Here is a 20,390-nt window from a genome sequence, read left to right on the forward strand (position 1 = left end):
TACACTCTTTCCGTCCACTTTGTTGAGCGTGGCAGTTTCACCTAGTTTTTAATTTTTTTAAATTTTAGTGTTTTAAAAAGATAACATATTATTGGTCTCGGATTCCCGACTTGTCAAAACATATGAATAGTGGATTTTAATGGTTTTAACAACTCCATTTTTTTTAAATTATTTTTTATTTAATGATTTAATAACAAAAATAATTACTCGTAAAATTAAATATCAATCAAATATCATGATATTTGTTTAAAATTATGATAATTTTATATGTTTCAAAACCAAAAAAAAATTACAAGGATTATTTTTAAAATCAATTAAATATTAAAAAATAAAATTAATTAAGAAAAAAGCCAAAAAATATTCAGTCAAAAGGGGAAAAAAAACTGAAAGATAATCTTTTTTTTATAAAGGAAATTATTTGGTATATATTTTTATTAAACTCAACCTAATAGGTCAATTTTGAAATCTCTCGACTTAACTCAAGTTTAAAAGTAACCCATATAAAAGTTGATTTTATAAAACCCAATTGATTTGACTAATCCAAATACAATCCTAAATGACCAATAAAAGTATGTTTTGACTTAAAAAAAAATCAAGAAAGCATCTTCTTTTCTTTCTTCTTCTTCTTCTTTTTTTTTTTTTAATATTGAGACAACGACATATTAAATGATTTAAGTTTCATGGCTTAACTTGTAAAACCAGCTACTCAGGTCGTGGGTTTTATTGGACTTAATTATTTTCTTTAAAAAAAGCTATTTTTTACTTAATAATATGATAACAAAATATATGCTTGTAAAAATTAAGTATAAATCAAATGTCAAAATATTTATTTAAAATTGCAATAATCTCATAGAACAAACTAAAATAAATTATAATAACCAATTCAAAATAAATAAAATGTTATAAGGTAAAATTTGAAGAAGAAAAATTTGTTGGATCGACTCAGGTTTCATAATGTAACTATATGCTCTAATTAAAGAGTTGAATTATTATGATACAAAATATATATATATATTAAGCACCTTTTAAACTACTTAGGAAAATATGATGCAACTTTAAAGTTATTGAGTGACCAATAAATTATTGAAAATATCATGAAAATAATTATAAAAAAAAAATATGAAATTAACAATGATCGTTCTACAATAAAATATGTCACGTAATTTTTTCTTGCATTACATGAACATTATATCAAAAAAATTTAATGCACTAAGAAAAGTTAGAAATGAAGTATAAATAGATATCAATTTCAAGAGAGAAAAAGTAACATTAGAGTCATTTTACAAAAGTCTAGTCTCTCTCTCAAAACACACACACATAAATATACAGAAGGAGATTATTAATTTATATACCAAATAGAACATATGTATTATCTTATAAATATAACGAATTATTAATTTACCATATCAATTTAACGATGTTATTATATATAGTGCAACTCGCCTTAAAAAATTCTATTAGAATGAGCTAAATTAGGTTTGAAGCACATATTCATTATGATTAAGATGGGTTAAAACCTAAAATCCACTCTCCCAATTTCAGCCCTGTAAAAGCACATAATTTGTTAAACCAAAAGTAGCGAGTTTGGGATGATGACAACAATATATTTCCCTTTTCTTTTATTTCTAAAAAAGAAAAATAAATATCAAAATATTTTTTTTAGCCAATGGCTAGTGCAGCTCAAAGAACTATAACACACAGAAGAGAGTGAGAGACATTACAAAAATAACACCTTAGAGCAGACAATTAAGAATGTTACAAGAAGAAGTATCTCTAACCCTATCCATCCTCTATGAACTGAAAAACCAGTTCCCGCTCAAGCGCCCCCAAGAAAAACATTGTCAAACTTGGACTAAAACCTTTAAAAAAGGCTGGAATATGATAAACCCGACCAAATTAAAGTGCACAGCTTGCTCTGGGACACCCCTTTCTGCATTATCAACAAGCACATAATCAGGTCAGGTCTAAAAGAAGAGTAGGAGTTGGAGCAATATGCTGTAGTTGGATTTGATTTCCGCTTTTGAACTGCTTGGACATTTCGTTGAAAACAGAGGGAATTATTCTATGAATGGTAAAATTAAGCTTAGAGGGGTCCAGTTAAAATCATAATATGCATCAACTTTTTCATTGTTTATCCTTTTCACCAGTCAGCATGGCATGGGAAAGCGCAAGCCAAGACAGGTGAGATGCATTTTTAGACCTGGATATTGTCCTCCATATTGAATCTTGTAATTCTCACCATAAACAATGGTGCAGCATTGCAAAAAATTTCAGGTATCCACTATGGCAATTCATCAGCAAAAGGAGCCGCATTTAAAGGAGTGTGAAAATGCAGTTTTCTGGAAGAATACACACCTAAATCAAGTCAGGGCCCTTCAGAGGATTCCACTAGGTCTTCATTGAATTCACCAAAAATATTTGGACATCCATCCCAATTTCCCTGCTCTCGAGCTTCCCAATAGCCACCACCATAGCGGAAAGATCCATTTTCACCTTCCTTTTGGAACCATCTGGGCTTCCATCCATGTTCTTGTAATTTCCTTGACTGTATAGAATAAATGAAATATGTTGACAACGGGTCCGCGAGTGCATATATAAGATTTATGACTCATTCCACCTCTTAATGTTCACATCTAGCCATGCAGAGAATTTCTTAAATACGATGTCTTCCAGATCTAAACTGATAAGTAGGATACAGATGATGTTAATAGAAGTAAAGTCTAGACATCGGTGCAACAGATAGGTAAACTAACAAAAATTTATATGATGGCCTAAGTGTCCATATCTCATCTAGTTCATATGCAGCCCAAGCAACAGCAAAGTCACACTAGGTATCTAATAATAGTAATAAAGTTCTAATCTTAGCCGGGGCAAAAAAGAAGTTCTTCCGTCACCAATAGAAGTTCAACTCATATTCCATATTTTTATAATTATTCCAACATATCTGCACTAAAATGAAGTGTATAATTAAGTTAAAAAAGATCAAAAGGAGTGAATATACCATTCTTTGCCTCCTCTCCAGCCGTTGTTTCTCTGCATTTGCTTTCTCATATTCCCCATTCTCCAAATGCCGCTGGTCTGGTCTAAGCCTGGAATCCGTGGGTGGGAGCCTCTCCTTAATCCGTTATCAAATACCCAGGATTAGACATGGCTATAAAAAACAATTAGAGATGCATACCTGGAAAAGAAAAATTAGAAAATCAAGTTGATACATCATCACTACCTGGAGTCCTGGCGTCAATTCATTTAGGGTGATAGCAAATGTCGTCAAGTTGTACCGGGTGAGATTAAGAGGTGGCTTGTTCCTTTTCCAAAGCAAGGTGGCATTAGATGAGGGAATCCGATCCTTTGGCTTGCCAGTCTCATCTCCAGTAGTATAATACATGCTGTCATCCCACTTCCCAAATAATGAAGCAACTTTATTACCAGAAGCATCTTCAACGAACCCTTGAACCTATAAATACTGGACACTAATGAATTGTGCTATATATTCAAAAATAACTCAGAACTAAGACCAATGCTGTATCCTAATGATCTGTTGACAGCAGACCTACCAGATGTACACCGATCAGGCTAGTGAAAAGCATTATACTTATTAGAAAATTAAAATACATGTCAGATCTCATGCATACAACTAGAATTTCCAAAATTGTCCAACCTGGTGAGGATTTCTGTCAAGAATGGATTGTTCTTTGAACTTCAGTTTGCATGAATACTGTCGATTTCCTTGTATATGCATCATCCCATGGTGACCACAATACAATTTACCAAGGATAAGATTATAGATCGTTGTTGTGACCTAACAGATAAGCAATCTTGCATCAATTCAAATGCACCCCATACTAATAGAAATGGAAGCTAGAAGATCAAAAGATTTGACTAGTCATGATGCAGACATCCACACAGAAGTACATACCTTGCTCCACTGGAATATTTCACCATCATCAAATTCTAGGGTCAGGATTCCAACAGGGTCAAGCTGAATCGACCGCCCCCAAAATTTTGTGCGGAGGTTGCTGTCACCCCAGAACTTCCACCCTCTACCTTCACAGTGGCAGGCAATGAGAGTTGGGTGGTGACTAACCTGTTTCAACTCAAAATATCGTTGAAATGTACTCTGTCTGAAGAGAAAAGCATTCATGACCAGACAGGTCCTATATCTTCCCCAAGGACATTGTTTGGCTAGTTTCACTTAGTGAAGAACTAAAAGCAAGGTTCAATTTTATTTGAATAATTTTAAATAGAAATTTACTCCCGAACCCTGCATAGTAGTTTGACTGGAATATATTTTGCTTCAAGTGTTACAATTTCTAAAACTTGTAATTTCCCCTTTAGAAAAGAAAGTGGTGCAAGCAAACCCTTGTGCATTTATTAGGATTCTAATCACAGTCATGTTTTTCTTAAAGTTCTTTCTATTCATTCATTGAAGTCTCTGACAAAGTATATGTCATGATTTTTTGTTAAATATAGAAAAGAAAAGGGCATGTATCAACACAGCTTAGTCAGTAGTCTGACTGTGAGTTCAATTTAAATATTTCTTCAGTCGAGTCACCCTGTTCTGTTGTGAATCAGAGATGATTACTGACCTTTTCAGAGAAGAAACGAACTCCTTTATCAGGAAAGTCAGCTTCATAAGTTTCTCCTAGCAAAGGATTGAAGGGTTTACAGTGCCGGCCTTCAGAGGAAGCATATCCAGAGACAGCAAAAGCGGCAACATTTAGGATCCTTAGGTCACTGTTCCCCTGAAATTTAAAAATAAAAAATAAAACACATCGGAACAATCAGAACAGAACAGCAATCCAATAATATATATGGTTAGCACTTTAGTATAGTTACATGACTTAGTCCAGATTACAAGATCATCTTTAGCCCTCAAGTTATAGAGCCTAATTGCTATCTGAAAACCATCTCACATCTGCCAATCAAGTGATGAGAAGGTTTAGCCAACTGCAATGCATGGAATTCTAAAGATATTGTCTATCAGAGTCTGTAATATTTACTTGAGAGCACTGGTTTTCCCAAAAGATGCTAGAATGGCGAGTATTATTTCATACGGAAACTTAACATACAAGTCAGTATCACAGCAAAGAAACATCATAAACAGAAAAGAGAGACAAGTTTAGTGTCTGAAATCCTTGAATTCCCAAATACTCATAGATAATTCAAATGCTCGATGTTTGTTGCAAAGACCATAAACTTGAGTGCAATCAAGATATAAAGCAAAAAATCAATCACTATCCATGGACTGTCCCCTTTTTGTTTACCATCTCATAAAGGACACCAGAATGTGTTCACAATTCATGAATGTCATATAATAATAAAAAAAAAAACATTGAAGAGAACAAGATGTAAAGTGATGAATTCAAAAAAAAAAAAACACCATAGATACTCAGAGAAAGAGTTTGCAATACTCAACACTTAGATATGTGTCTTTTGACCAAAAAGTTGTTCAATATGAATCAAGACTAAGAGCAATAATAACTCTTACTGCTTTTCCATATTCATAGGCTCTGTCCAAAAGATAAGAGTACTCCAAGTCCTCAAAACACTTCTGAAGAGAGGATATTGGTTCATTAAAGTAAACAGGGAGACAGACTCGTGTGAGATCCTTCCCCACATTGTCTTTGATCATAGACCAAAGACTGACTCCTTTCTCTTTCTCAACCGGGTCAGGAAGCTTTTTTCGCCTTTCAATATATGGATATCCAGAACTGCAAACTCGCTTCACAGCATGCATTTTCTCTTCATTATCAAGCTGATTAAATCTCCTATCCTTCTCAGAGTACTTTGAAACTTCTGTCATTGACAAACCACTGACAGCCAGTTCAGTAAAATATTCTTTTGTGTCATAAAAGGAGGTTCCATCTTCGTCTGACACTTCCTCAAGCTCTTGTTTCTCAATGTCATCAGATGACTCAGTTGTGCTATATTCTGAAATCCATAACAGGACATCAGGAATAAGAATACATAAAAAGTAGCCTTGGAAATGTAGTTATTGACGCAAATTTGTGGAGCAGGAAACCTTTTTAAAACGCAAAAGGATAAATAAAAAAAGCATGGCAGAAATATTAATGAAATGTTTTTTCAAGAAATCATGAGAACCGAATAACAGAAAATAAAAAATGGAAATTGCATGACATTTTGTTGTTAAAATATTTTTCAACTCCAAGAAAATAAACTACCCTTCAATTTTTGCTACATAAGAATGGATCCGTAGTTGACTCCAGTAATCAGAATAAAGACAAAATTCTAGTAATTCATTATGAGTTCACAATAAGAAGATGAAGTATCAGATGCCCATACCACTATATTTTCCACGCCCTAAACTTGAAAATTCATGCTTTGTCAATTGATATTCGCCATCTGGAATTCCTGAGGTTTCATTTTCAATATTAGCTGCCTGCATGCATAAAACAATCAAACAAAAATTCTTGGGGTTATGCAATGTAAGATTATTTCAAAGCATTCATAATTCACAAAATAATACCTGCAACAATCCACTTTGTATAGAAAAAATACATTAGAGAATCCATAAATGGTATTGAACCAAATATTACAATTCTTTGTCAATTGCCACAGATTGTTTCATCACTTGCAATGCCAAGGGAAAAGCAATTTGTCAGTAATTCCTCAACACCAATACTGAGACAACAAATGTTAACCTCTATATTCTAGTGAATATACTATCGGTCTATATTTGGCAGAATATATTAATTATTCTTTATTCATAATTTGAAATATTCAGGCAGCAGGAAATTTTTCTGTCCATAACACTCCCATCAATTACAAAGCATTCAGACCTTTCCAAAACTTTGAGATTATGTCAGATTTTAAAAATGAACAGCAGAAGTTGCATTAACCACCTGAAATTTACATTTTTTTCAATTTAAATAGCTATGAACATGTGCCTTACTCGTACACTATGATCCTAAGTTTTCAAACAAATTTCAAAGTTAGAGGTTGGAAAGCAAAATATATGTTAAGAGCAGGGAGGACATATTTTACCACTCAGGAAGGTTAAAGCTGCTACCTTATCCATGAAGATAATGGAGATCAACAAAACCAAGGGTTTTATCAAGAAACGAGCCAGTCAATACATTACATCTAGAGAAGCTAAGGTCATATAAATTGTCAAAAGGATGAAGATTTGTTTGGCCAACCTTAGTATTTTTTCACTTGAAGATGAACAATTACTTGAATTCATCCTCTAATTAAGTTATTTATGTTTTAGAAAAGGATTGATCACAACATTTTCAAATTTAACATGATAATGCAATGACAAAAAAACAATTAATTCAGATAATGTGTAAGAATAAATAAATATACTGAATATCACCCCAAACATCTCCAATAAAGTTATAGTCGTTTTTTTACCTCCAATTGCCTTAATGTGTCTAGCAAATTGGACCGTTCTTCACAAAGAACTTTAACTTGAACTTGTATTTCAGAAAACTCGGATAGCATGATCTGCTCGCAATCCTTTACGATGTTCTCATTGATACCGTCTTCAAGTAAACGTTTCTTAAGCCTGTCAGTTGAGATAGACAAATCATTTGGAACAAGGGAGATACTATCATTTAGCGATCTTGATGGAAAAAGGCTGCTAGTTGAGACCAGTGCTCGTATCCAAGCCACTCTATCTCTCTTTGAATCAGTTCTCAGATGAAGTGTCTTAGTAGCAGTAAATATGTAAAACCGCTTATCGTCGGACTTGCTCTCACGAAATGATGAAATCTGCCACACCAATTCAGACAACATCCCGATAAACATTTGCAACAATTGCATATCACATTGTAAAATAAGAAAATGCTAAAAATATCACGACTAGGATGGTAGAATAATCGTATGACTGAATCAACAAGCAAAATCAAATATCTGGAATAAGTTTGAACAGTGAAGGTGTTCTCAAATTCAAAGATTCATTTAGATAAGGAGAAGCTATAACGTTGAAGGACAAGACTCCCCAGGAATCCAGGATAAGTAGCAATTCACTATGAAAAACAAAAAAAAAGACATACCCAGAAGAGGAACTGTTAAGACTTTTGAACTAAATCCTGTCCAACCACCTTTCAGTTTCAGGTCACGAGAACTAACCCAGGTAGGAGCAAAACCCTTTAAACTAGTTCGTTATACAGCCAGCACCGGTAATAACACGAACAAATGTTTTGGTCACAAGAATATAAATCAGCTGTAGAAACTCAAAAGCCAAAAATCACCACCTAGACCCCAAATATGACTTGGTCAAAAAACTGCCCCAGAGAAGCCTGAGATAGGATATGCTTTTAAATGCTCGCATAAAAGCATCTATTTGTTTGTGCGGTTTATAAACAGTAGTAGTCAAATTAAAATGAACTCTGAAACCCAGACTTGAAAAATAAGCGAAGCCCACACCTAGTGATAGTTACATATTTTTTTAAAACAAAGAATATTTTTACAGCACAGAATATAATTGTAAACGGATAAACAAGTATTATCATAGTGCAGTCGTCTTCTCAAAAGTCCCACAAAAATAAAGATAAGAAAAAATCTATTAAGGTCTATAGGTTTGGTTTTTGGATGAGATGTGAGAAGAGTGAAAACCAAGAAGCCGATGATAAAAAGCAAGAAATGAAAGATCATTTGATAGTGCTAAAATCCAACCATGCAAGACCGTCGATGTGACCAAAGCTTGGAATTACGTAGATCTACACCGTACCTTATTCTAGCCATACCATTCCATAACCCCCCCGCCCCAAACACCTGCTGATGTGACCCACTGTACATTAACACCCAGTTGAAACTGTAAAAACAAAACCCAAAACAGAGTACTCCATCCATACATTAAAATCAATAACAAAAGTAAATTTTTTTCTAAGAAAAAATAATTCATCCTTTACCTAATTTGAAAATCTAAAAAGAAAATTCCAATACCAGAAACACTTCCTCCACTACCGCTAGAAAGAAAAAGAAAAAGAAAAAGAAAAAGAAAAGACACCCACAGAAATGAAAATGGATAGATAAATGAATTAAAAAGAAAAACTTAGCAAGCACTTCCATTTTGTTGATCATTTAAATTAAAGGTCATAGTTTTAGATTTCCATTTTTGATTTTCGATTTAATGATATTACCTTTAAATGAACAAGGCCAACACTTTTTGGCAGTTTCTGTCTTCCACTACCGCCACGACTATCCAATCTCAACAATCGATTCGTCGATATTTCTCCGATCAATCTAACATCATCACCCAGATTAATACTCTCCGGTGGCCGTCGAATCTTCGAGTAAGAAAGCACACCATTTTTCAACAAGAACCACCGCGATCTCCACCCTTTTCCATAATTCGTCCACTTGTACAGCACTCCAGCCACCGTCGCCTTCGATCCCGCCTCTGTCCTCCCTACATTGCCGTAAGATCCACCGAAAAATGTCTCCGGCAACGATCTTGCTCGAGTCAACGTTGCATCCGGTGATTGGCTCCGAACTTCTGAGCTCTCAAGTGAGATGCAGCATAATGGATGCATTTCTTTGACCCTCATTTTTATAACCATACAAAAAAAAAAAAAAAAAAAAACTTAATGCTAAGTTGTTATTGCTATTAGAAAAAAAATTAAAAAAATGATAATCCCACAACAAGCTAGCTAGCACTTCCTGCATTGACACGCACACAAAGAGAAAGAAAAGAATCAGAACAATATAAATCGGAAGAGACAGTGAATCAATGAAAGAACGGCGTGTTTGGCAATACCAGAGATAGGGAATTCTAGAGAAAAATGGTGAAAGAGAGGATCTTGGCTCCTGGGTTGTTCATAAAATGGGCACTTGAGGCATAAAATATTAATGCTGGTACATAAAGAGTTGCAGTTTTTATGTTATCCATGCGTGTGTGCGCGCAAGCCATTGAGGGAGGAGAGAAACTGTGTTGCGGAGAGAGAGAGAGAGAGAGAGGCGGTACTTAAGGAAGAGAGGGTGATGGCAGAATGGCAATTAAAGTGACAGTTAAGTGGGAGTTTTATTTTTATTTTTATTCTTCACGGAGTAATGAGTAATTTCACTCCTGCAGTAACTATAGATATTTTACTACTTCTAGATTCATTTTATATAAATAAAAAGATGTAATTATGATAGAAAAATATTAAATTGAGGTATTGTTATTATTTTTTATGAATAATGAATTTTCTATTTTCTATTTTTTTGTTTATTTTAAAAAAAATATATTCAAGAAAATAACTAATAAAGTATAGTAATAAAACAAGTTATCCAATGTTGGAGTGTGACATTGAAGGGCAGCCTTACCAATCTTGATTCTAGGTTTTGTTCTTACAATTATTTGTGTCTAAATTGCAAGATCCACGAAAAGTTTCAACTTATTAATCATAATTGACTGATAAATGAACAGGAAAACGCAGCTTATCCATCGAAATTTCTTGGTCAATCTCACCAAGCTTTCGCACTTTGAGATTTTACCTTGCTCATGTGAAGTTTCACCACCACGTAAACTACACAAGCAAACAAAAGAATGTTCTACCTGTACAGGCTCCAACTGTGCGTAAAGAAAAAAGGTGTCCACCAAGAATTGGAAGGCACTTCACCTTTTATGATTTTTTGTCTTCACCACGTTTATATTTGATATAATCGTTTTTTTAATGTAGCTTCCATGAACGAAAGAGGAAGATCCTTTCCTATCTTTGAATTCGAATTGGAATTAAGGTTACACAAACTTTTAGCAAAAAAAAAAGTGAAAAGAAAAGACACTTATCCCACTAATTAACTATAAAGAACAAAGTAGTTGCGGACTCCATTATCTAATTGTGATTATAAGCATAAACAATCAAATAAAATATTAATGTGCATGATCTTAGAACTTCATGATTTTTATGTATAAATAAATATTTAAAGAAACATTAAAAGAAAGTGTATCTAGCCCCATAGTAAACCCATTTAAATTCAACATGGAAGGATTTCATTTTTTACTAATCTTTCCAATCTTTATTTGGAAACAAGACCCAAACATTTATGCCACAAATAAGTGGAATGTATTATGATGCAAGGTCAAAAGGGTTTTAACCAAAAGGTTTTCAAAGTTCAACTTGTACAAATATTCAAAAATAATATCGGAACCAATAAAATAATTATGCTTAAAAAAACTAAAACAGCATTTCTTATATCTAAGAGAATATTCAGTTTTATCAAGTTTGGATAAAAAAACTAAATTTTGAGAAAATAAGGGTGTATAAAGAGTTTGAAACAAGTTCAAATGATATATTGTGTCTATAATCAAATGATAAGTTCCAATGGCTTCAACTAGACATTCCATTTGTTCTTCATAGTATTATAGTTCATTTGAAAAGGATTATACTCAAGAGATAACGAGTTGATAATAAATTGTAAAAGAAAATTCTTATTCACATTCATTCTCAATGACTTAAGTCTTACTATGATATTTGTCATTTCAATGACATGCTAATGTATGGTACGAGAACCATCAAACTTCATGGTGTTAATGTCACAACAAGTGAATTATTAGCAGTTTAGGAATGCTCTTCCACAAATATCATAGATTCCTTGACACTTTCAGTTTTGAAAAAAACAGACTTGATGTTGTTAGTTTTACTTATTCACATAAAAATTAGACTCGGTCTATTTGATCTGTTACAAGCTTTATGAAAATATTTTTCTTTAGTATTGCTAGTGTCAATAATAGCAATGGATTTCTCAACTTGAAGTGTCAAATCAAGATCCAAAACACCAAGGTGAAATTACACTTGTTCATACCAATTAGAGAAATTAAACCTATTGAATATTGAAACAGATGAATCATGCGAATGAAAGGAAATAAGAATAAATAAGATAAAGATTCATAAAATACCTAAACATTAATGCTTCGAACCAAAACTTAAATATATTATATAAATCCAAAAAAAATATTCACATGATGATCTCTTTTAAGCAATACAACAATATACATAAAACAATAACCTTAATGATGCTAATAAAATTTGACTTTATTTGGTGATTATATAAGTACTAATTAGATACATCTACTATCTTTGAATATACAAACACATATTGACTATCAACAATAATGTTCATTAATCATCATAATATTTATAAGCATCAACATTCATGGGTAATTGAAAAGAAAAACATTTACAACATGAAACTTATTTATCTTAAGGATTTGAATACTTTAGTGATAAAAGTTTATCATCATGACATTCATAAGCATCAAAATTCATGGATAATTGAGAAGAAAAACATTATACAATGTGAAACTTATTTCTCTTAAGGATTTGGATACTTTATTGATTAATATTTATAAGCATCAAAACTCATGGGTAATTGAGAAGAAAAACATTATAAAATGTCAAACTTATTTGTCTCAAGGATTTGATGACTTTGTTGAATAACAAATCATTCCTTTTATTTAAAGAGAATCCCATATGGCCCTGCACCTAAATAATAGAACCCACCTGTTTATTTTTATTTATTTATTACACGAGTGAAGGAAAATTAATGGCTGAGCTCTAAGATTCCCAGTGTACTAGGTACGGATATAATAGAAAAAGTTTTTTATTTTATTTTTTTCCTCTCCCATTACATAGATTTTTTTCCTCTGGCTAATGGCACGTCCAAGTCATCTCCATCTTATTAATTCTATCTACTGGTACACCTACAAGACCTTTTATTTCAATTCCATTAATGTTCTTTTGCTCCAAGCACAAATTCAACAATGATTGTCCGGCACAATCAAGTATCATCTAACAACTAGCACTTACTTCTAACAAGCATCAATCGATTTAATTATATCTTGAAATCCGTGATTCATCTTCAATTATCATAATAGGCGGCAGGAGGTTAAAATAAAATAAAATAAATCCCTCATTAGAATCTAGGGTTTATAAGAAATTAAAAGAAACTGTAATTTTCTAGTAAAGAAGCTCCTAAATTTAATGCTTTGATTTTATTTTAATATTCATGATCTTAGAACTTCATCATTTTTATATGTAAATAAATATCTAAAGAAAACTTTAAAAGAAAATATATATGTATTTATAGTAAATCCTTTCAAATTGAAATTTTAGATTTGAATTGATAAAGAGAATTGTGTTTCTCTTCTAATCCTTTAAATTTTTTATGTAAAAAAAATGACTAGTTTTATAAAAACAAACTCCTTATTTTAAACTTCTATCAAATATATTAATTTAAAACCTTTCACCCTTGAATTGAACTGAGATTCACATTCCAACCAAAAAAAAAAAGATTACCTTTTATTGACTATAAATTTTGGCTTCAGTATAACTTCCGCAATCTGAACCCTTATGATGTGAACTTCAATGTGTTTGAGCAGAATCTAAAAGAACAAGAAGTTATTTGTATTTGTATTTTAAAATATTTTAAAAAATTAAAATATTTTTTTTCTTTATTTTATATTAATTTTTTTTTGGTAATTTCAAATCCTTGTGGTGTACTGTCGATATCAAACAAAATATATTTTTATATATTTATAATTAAAAAATATTTTAAAAAATAATTGTTATCATAATAAAATAAACTTTAAATTTATTTTGTAGATCCCAACTCTTTCTATCCAGTAACTGGGTTTTGGTAAAATTCAAAATCCGGTCAAATATCAAAACATCTAATCCAACAAAGTAAAAAGCTATTATCCTTCGAATGGTTTGCTAAAATGACTTTTTTAAGTATCGGTTATTTCTTTCACATAATTGAAATGCAATAAAATAAATTAATAGCACTTGAAGTCATGGAAGTGATGAAAACTGCATCTTTGGAATCTGAATAATTTACCATACTCCAAAATGTATGGGAGTGCTGTACTAAGGTTACCTCCACCATCCTCAGAGGGCATGGAGGTACCAATTTGACTAGATAACAAAAAAATATATATATGAAAGCAAATAAGGAGGAATTTTGAAGAGAGTCGCCGTGGGGGGACCTCTAGAATCGGCGGTGGTTGCAGATTGTGCAGCTCCAATAACTACAGACAAAGTTATTTGAGTGCTAAATCGAGAGCCATAGATAGGACCTGTACTATGAACACTACATTCCAGTCTTAATTTCTTAGCTAGCAAGCACATTTGACCCAAAACTAAAGGGTGCGAAATGATTTCTCAGGACCAGTTACTTCTGTTTTTCTTCTCTTCATTTCTTTCTTTCTTTGACCAAATTATAGCTATCTGTTTGGTGAAAGTGACAAATCAATGAGAACAATAAATTAGATTCATCGAAAATGAGGTTGGAGATCCAAGAGGTAATTAAGGTCACGCAGAAAAACTAAAATTACTGAAATACTATGCATTTAATTTGGAACATTTCAAGGAAGTTTCATGGAAAAATGAGTGATTATTACCCTTCTTCTTCTTCTTCTTCTTCTTCTTCCTCTTCCTCTTGAGGAGCTAGTTTTCTCGTTTAATTTCATTCTTATGTACAAGAAAGAAAAAAGAAAAAAGAAAACCCTAATATAATAACACAATGAGGGAAGTAGATCGATCCAACTGATATATCTAATCCCGGGAAAAACTATTATTAAAAAAAAAAAACTGGGTTGGAATCATCATATAAAAATAAAGGTGAAAATTAAGATTATTGTGTTAATAAATTATGCTGGTTTCACAAATTAGCATTTCTTGGCAATAAAAAAACTGGGAGAGAGTAAAAGCTGAAAACGAAACAAGAATAGCTAAAGGCATTTTCAATACTCCAATAAATAACATCTGTATAGTGAAAGCAATACAACAATGTCAGCATATATCACTAGCTGGGCACTGATGCCTCCACAAACAATAACTAAAGGAAGAAAGTGAGTTTTTTTTTTTCCATGCGCAAATATTTATTATGCGAACAAACAGAGGTTGGAGAAACACAACAAATATTTATTGAGAATGATTCCCATTTCTGTTGAGTTAAAGTAAATGATTCAATCGCCATTGATGACTGGTTAAGATAAAAGCTTGCCATTTTCACACTCCGGTCATTTCATTCTCGTATGGTGTTTTATTTCTCCTCTCTTTTCATGGCTTTTTAAAACCATAGCCCCCCTTTTATGTATATGATAGCTAGCCCTTCCATCTTAAATTTCTGCGTCCACTAAATTAATTTATTGTTATAATTTTTATTCTGAAAATAATATATTGCTATATTTAGCTCAGCTATATGTAACACTATGATGATTATTGAGTTAATTATAATTTAATCCTTGGAGTTTATAAAAAATAAAATTAATTAAGCTCTACCGTAATGAGGACCGATTACTTTTGTAAAACTGCAGGGACTGGGGTTATAATCAACTCATGATTAATTATTAGTGCAACAATTAAAAAAGAAGAAGAAGAAGAAAGTAAGATGCATGCATGCATCTTATAAAGAAAGCAAAATCTACTCTAAAAAAAATCTCACATCATCTCTGTCACACAACACACAGATAAAGAGCGAAACAGAGAGGACAAAAGTAATTCAAATGATGCGCTGTCGACCTCATCCCTCCAAACCCTACCAGGATTTCTCTTGCATCTTGTGGCAGTCTTTCTTCTCTGGATCTCTCTGCCCAGGTTATCCGATTGTTGTTGCCAGACAGGTAAATAAATTAACTGGTGAATAGAGGGAGGGGAAATAAAAGAAAGAAGCAAAGGCCTGAGGTAATAAATCCAACCTTCATAACTCCAAAACCCAAATTCGGCCTCCCAGTGGTCCTTCAACTTCTTGGAAAATGGAAAGATACCGATTATCCAGCTGGTGACAAGATGTCCAAATGAGTCCAGTCAATGCCCAGTGCAATCGCCACATCCAAACTCCCGAAATAATTACTGTATTTATACGTACAAACTGCAAAAAAAACCCAGTTCAGCCTCGTGTATTCGCATCCTTGTCTTGGGGTTCCACTCACTAGCTAGCAAGAAGAGAAATATGACAGATACTGATCATTCTGATCCATAACAGGCTTTCTCAGCATGACTTTTGTCTCACATTTGGTCATCATAAATGTCAAGAGTTGACTGGCCTAACATTTCAGAGGGACTCAGGTTCGAGGTCGGTCCATGAAGCTTGAAGGAACATGCTTCGTTGGTGAACAACCACATTGACATGTATAGCCTAGGGTGCCGTTCTATAAACCTGCTCCAGCGACGAAACGGTCAACAAGAACAAGTTCATGCATCCTGGCACAATGGCAATAGTTGTTTTAGCCATTTATTTCAAAAGCTGATGATACAAAGAAGATTTAAATAATTGTATGAGATATTTTTATGACATAAGAGATAGGGACATTTATAGAATTTATCTTTTTCGTGCTAATTCCATCTACCAATCATGAAACACTGACCTAAGCCCTCGACGACACGGTGCAAATAAAAAAGTCCATGTATCATCTCCAACCCTAATCTTCTAAGACGGAGAAATGACAATTGGCCCACGATACCATATAGAAAATGACAGGGTGGTGTTTCTGTGGACTCGAGAAGTGATCTTGAAACTCAGACGTTTCATGTCCGTTGTAGAAGTGCTGTAACCTGTTGCCCGTTGGTGGTCTTCTATAGCTTATGCATAACAAGTGTTGTGTAATCAATTCAAAACAAATCCGATCATATTTTTCTTCTAGCAGGCCGTTTTAGCGCCGTCGACGGAGCATCGGCAAATGTCAATCTCGTTAGCCTCAATGATTGTCCCGTTTCTTATTTGGGGCATTCTGTCTTCAGATTCCACAGTAACAAAAACATGTGATTGCAACTCAAAACGCAGTGTAAACATATTCAGAATTAAAAGAATGCATGTGCATATCTTTTTCAACAACAGCAATATTTGGAAATGGCTAGCCAAGAACAATGATGACTAGGGTCACGGTAGCCAAAAACATCATCCAGTATTCTACAACTCCTTTTCTATATATCCACCAAGCTGACATACAATAATGCTACCAGATGTCAGTATCGCGTGACATCTCAAAGTATCGAAGCTCTTTTTGCCTGGATGTGTTCCGTATTTTCATCATGACATTCTTAATCCAGCAAGTTTCCATGCACTTTTTCCTGATTGACTAAAGCCAAAACAATAATCCATCAACCAACAAACATTACCTTATCGAGTAGAGTTACCTTATCATGGCTAATTCAAAAAAAAAAAGGAGCAAGTTTTTAGATTGCAAAAATCTTTGAGCTAACTACTTTGTAAGCTTTTAATTATTTGGAAATACAATGCTTAGCTTCTGTCGGAAAATACGCAATAGCCATAGAGTCAATAAGGGGAGTTCGTCTCTTCTTCGTTTATGATAATGTGAGAAATTACCAATCTCTTCAGCATCTCGAGCAGCAGTTGGAGCAATTGCTTAGCTTCTCGGATGATAGAACCAAATGAAAGCCATGCGAGACCCCATAGGAATTACTAAACTTGAAGTGGCACCAGTTTAGCTTCCAGTTCAGTATTTGCATCGAGGGTTAATGTAAGTTGTAAGACTACTTTCCTCGCGTTTGTAGGAAAAGGTATGTCCTCACATCATTCATGGGCCGTTACTTTATCTAAACTGAATAGCTATGATTTAAGGGGCTGGCCCAAATTAAGCAAAGCTGGCTGCCCGCAGCTAGCTAAACTAGCTCATGTGCCAGTCAAGGACAACCGGAAAGTTTTTTTGCCATCGAAGATGTACGTGGCCTTTGCATCAGCCCCATCGTTTTTGTGCCCTAAAAGATACATGCACTATTGTTCTGAACCCTGAAAGTTGGATGCACTGCAAAGGTTTAGCATCGGCAGGCGAAATTATAGTGGATGCACGACTCTCAAAACAGGAGAGGGTTGGACACAGATAATATACGGTTGCTTCTACCATGAGTCATCCATTATTTTGCTGGAACAACTTATGACCATATAAAGGTCCAACTAAACCAGTTCCATCAATCCCATTATGATTAAATTGTAGCAAACAACAATTGCATTTATGTGATATTAAAGAGAATCGAGAATCATAATTAATGCCAAAGGACCAATGAACTGTGTAAATTGAGACAAAACAATGCCACAACTTGGTTGGCTAAATGGCATTCGCCAGCAGGCACATTTCAGTATTCTGTGTGTTCAGAGAATACGCACCAATCATCTAAGAATTCTGGGGCTTCGCATCAGAGAAAATGATACCTTGAATATGGATCTGGCATCAAGATAAACCCAGAAAGGTCCATCCGATGATCAGCTTCAAAGGAAGTATCTCCCATGCCTTCCATTCCAAGCACTTAGCTTCTACCTTGACCAGATTTGATGACGAAAGGTGCTGCAAGTAGGAAAATTAGGCTTGTTTAACTCATCTTTATTAGTAGTCAGATTTTAGCTAGTTAATAAATCCAAACAATATAATTCAAATAAGTTATATAAATGTACATCTTTGAGGGAAAAGCTGACAAATGAAAAACAATATTCATTAAGGGGGAGTGCAGTGCAGGTAACCTTCCCTGCAGTTATGTTAAGCTGATAACAGGTAACCATTCTACGGTCACATTTCCCTGTGAGCCAGCAAATGGTCCATCAAATGGACCAAACCACTTCATTCTACTGCTTCGTCAACCAATCTGTGTACACTATGGAAGTACATTAAAAGACATCCGTAAAGCTGGTATTTCTTGGAAAGAAAAATTTGAGAGAGAGAACGCGAATAAACGAACTTGAAAAAAGTTGATCACAGATCAGGATGGCTAACCCAAAGACTAGTGGGAGGTGAAGGTGTTTAGGAAGTTCAGAATCAGCTCAAGCATTGATTTGAATCACAGAGTGGACTGAAATCTAAACATAAGTGATTTTTACATAGAGGACTGTGCTTGAAATGGGCCTTTTGCTTTGCAAGCCGAGATGAAAATTCTATCTGCCGATTCCTGATCTGGTTTATCGGTGCTGGAGATCGACTGATGCTAAATTATATACCTTCCTCGGAAAATCTTACTTTGCATGCACTTTAACAATTACATTTCTGCAATTTTGTCAATCTGCAATCATATTTTCCCCCATCCCTAAGCCCACAATTGCACTACATGAACCCAAATTTACCATTGCACGATCAATTTCTAACCCAAAGTTAAGCAATCCAGCCAGTTTGTGACGTTTCAGTAGCAAGCCACCCAACAAGTATTGACAACGACGACCCTCCAGCAACACAAATCCAATAAAAGAATGATATTCCTCGCGCATTGCCATATTGGACATGAAGGTACATTGGCAAAGTGGAAGAGCCAGAAAATAAAACTCAGCATGTAAACCAACATCTTTCATGACTAGAACTCAAAGGGTCTTGACAGCCTAACGCCAATGACAGATGAGTTGATCAATTCAGCAAAAGCAAGTAACGCAGAAGTAACTGAACTCTTACCTCATCATCTAACTTAAGTCAAACATACTTGTGAATTTAGTCACATTCTGTAAACATCATGGATAGCATCATTCCTTATTTGAAGCATAGTCCATCATGTACTCCTGTCTACTATCTGAACCAAAACCTTTTAAGATTCACGTTGTTTAAACTTCATAGATCTTTGAACACTAAAAAACCTAGCCAAATGATGATCAATCTTATCAGCAAAAATCCAACTTAATTAATGTAAATGCTAACTTCCAATTCTTGAGCTAATAAACTTTTGTACCAAATTAAAAGTTAAGTTTCAAATCTTTACCTCAAAATATCATCAAACCTCAAAACCCGAAAGGCGAAAACCCCTTCAATCACTCCCAAACAAAACCCTGCGAAGACATCAAAAAAGTAATGCCTCCCTAATAAAACCCTAGAAACCGCCGTGACAATTGCCCAAACACAAACTCCCACCACCACGACGTCCACCAACTTCCCGTCTTCCCCCACCCAACTTCCAAAGACTCCACCTTTTTCCCTCGCCTCCACAGCAGCTACCTCCATCACCTCCTTATAGAGAAAAACCAATGCAGCAACAAAGGAAACACGAGAGGAATGGCCACTAGGGAAGGAAAAGTGGTCGGCGGAGACAGGGGTGGACATGGATGAGAGGTGGTTATAAGGAGGGCGAGGGCGGCGCAAGAGGATTTTGACAAGGCCGACGGTGGCGATATCGAGGAGGAGGCCAAGGAGGAGAGAGGAAAAGAAAGGAAGAAGGGAGGGGAGGGGAAGGGCAAACAAAAGGGAGAGGGAAATTGGGAAGGAAAAGCGGAAGTCAGCAGAAATTTCTAGGATGAGGTGAAAGAATATTGGGAGGCGAGTGTGGAATTTGGAATGGAGGTAGTGGGAGAATTTTGTGTCTACCGTCAGGGCTTTTTGGAGGAGTGTCGGTGGTGGTTCGGCCATTTGTGGTAGTTGGAGTGGTGTTTATGCGGCGGTGGTGGAGGTGAAGAATGTGGTCGTTAGGAGAGGTTAGGGACTTAGGATATGAAAAGGCGTCGTTTTGGATAAAAGAGCA

At 34.4% G+C, this 20,390-nt stretch overlaps 2 protein-coding genes across 11 annotated transcripts; both read right to left on the reverse strand.

The window, feature by feature from the left end:
* Positions 1–1,590: 1,590 nt before the first annotated feature.
* On the reverse strand, positions 1,591–9,910 carry LOC118028591 (oxysterol-binding protein-related protein 2A). Of its 5 annotated transcripts, none has more exons than XM_035032231.2 (12): positions 9,725–9,907; positions 9,108–9,510; positions 7,375–7,734; positions 6,304–6,400; positions 5,489–5,931; positions 4,587–4,742; positions 3,917–4,084; positions 3,659–3,799; positions 3,224–3,454; positions 3,002–3,121; positions 2,356–2,545; positions 1,591–1,930 (listed from the first exon to the last, which is right to left on the reverse strand). In XM_035032231.2, the coding sequence occupies exons 2-11, from the start codon at positions 9,498–9,500 to the stop codon at positions 2,366–2,368; spliced, it is 2,289 nt and encodes a 762-aa protein (XP_034888122.1). In that variant the 5' UTR covers positions 9,501–9,510; positions 9,725–9,907; the 3' UTR covers positions 1,591–1,930; positions 2,356–2,365. The 5 variants fall into 5 exon arrangements, with proteins under 5 accessions (XP_034888122.1, XP_034888120.1, XP_034888121.1 ...); XM_035032229.2 differs by having other exon boundaries at positions 9,108–9,627; XM_035032230.2 differs by having other exon boundaries at positions 3,002–3,115; positions 9,108–9,627; positions 9,725–9,905.
* A 7,986-nt stretch (positions 9,911–17,896) lies between these two features.
* LOC118028590 (probable lipid phosphate phosphatase beta) lies at positions 17,897–20,390 on the reverse strand. Of its 6 annotated transcripts, none has more exons than XR_004684037.2 (3): positions 19,638–20,390; positions 19,337–19,515; positions 17,897–18,250 (listed from the first exon to the last, which is right to left on the reverse strand). XR_004684037.2 is itself a non-coding variant. In XM_035032227.2 (2 exons), exons 1-2 carry the CDS (start codon positions 20,276–20,278, stop codon positions 18,521–18,523), a joined length of 666 nt encoding a protein of 221 aa, XP_034888118.1. In that variant the 5' UTR covers positions 20,279–20,390; the 3' UTR covers positions 17,897–18,520. The 6 variants fall into 6 exon arrangements, 3 of the variants coding, with proteins under 3 accessions (XP_034888118.1, XP_034888116.1, XP_034888117.1); XR_004684036.2 differs by having other exon boundaries at positions 17,897–18,545; positions 18,674–19,515; XR_004684035.2 differs by having other exon boundaries at positions 17,897–18,545; positions 18,639–19,515.

Source organism: Populus alba, chromosome 3, assembly GCF_005239225.2.
Source record: "Populus alba chromosome 3, ASM523922v2, whole genome shotgun sequence".
NCBI classification, from domain to species: Eukaryota; Viridiplantae; Streptophyta; class Magnoliopsida; order Malpighiales; family Salicaceae; genus Populus; species Populus alba.

Excerpts from the sequence above, each read along its gene's own strand:
- LOC118028591 (XM_035032229.2), bottom strand. The coding sequence starts at position 9,527 with ATGGTTATAAAAATGAGGGTCAAAGAAATGCATCCATTATGCTGCATC. Across the intron at positions 5,932-6,303 it reads AGGGCGTGGAAAATATAGTG|AATATAGCACAACTGAGTCA; the intron begins GTATGGGCATCT and ends TATGGATTTCAG. Across the intron at positions 4,085-4,586 it reads TTCGTTTCTTCTCTGAAAAG|GTTAGTCACCACCCAACTCT; the intron begins GTCAGTAATCAT and ends GAGTTGAAACAG.
- LOC118028590 (XM_035032225.2), bottom strand. The coding sequence starts at position 20,278 with ATGGCCGAACCACCACCGACACTCCTCCAAAAAGCCCTGACGGTAGAC. Across the intron at positions 19,516-19,637 it reads AGGTTTGATGATATTTTGAG|GTTTTTTAGTGTTCAAAGAT; the intron begins GTAAAGATTTGA and ends TCATTTGGCTAG.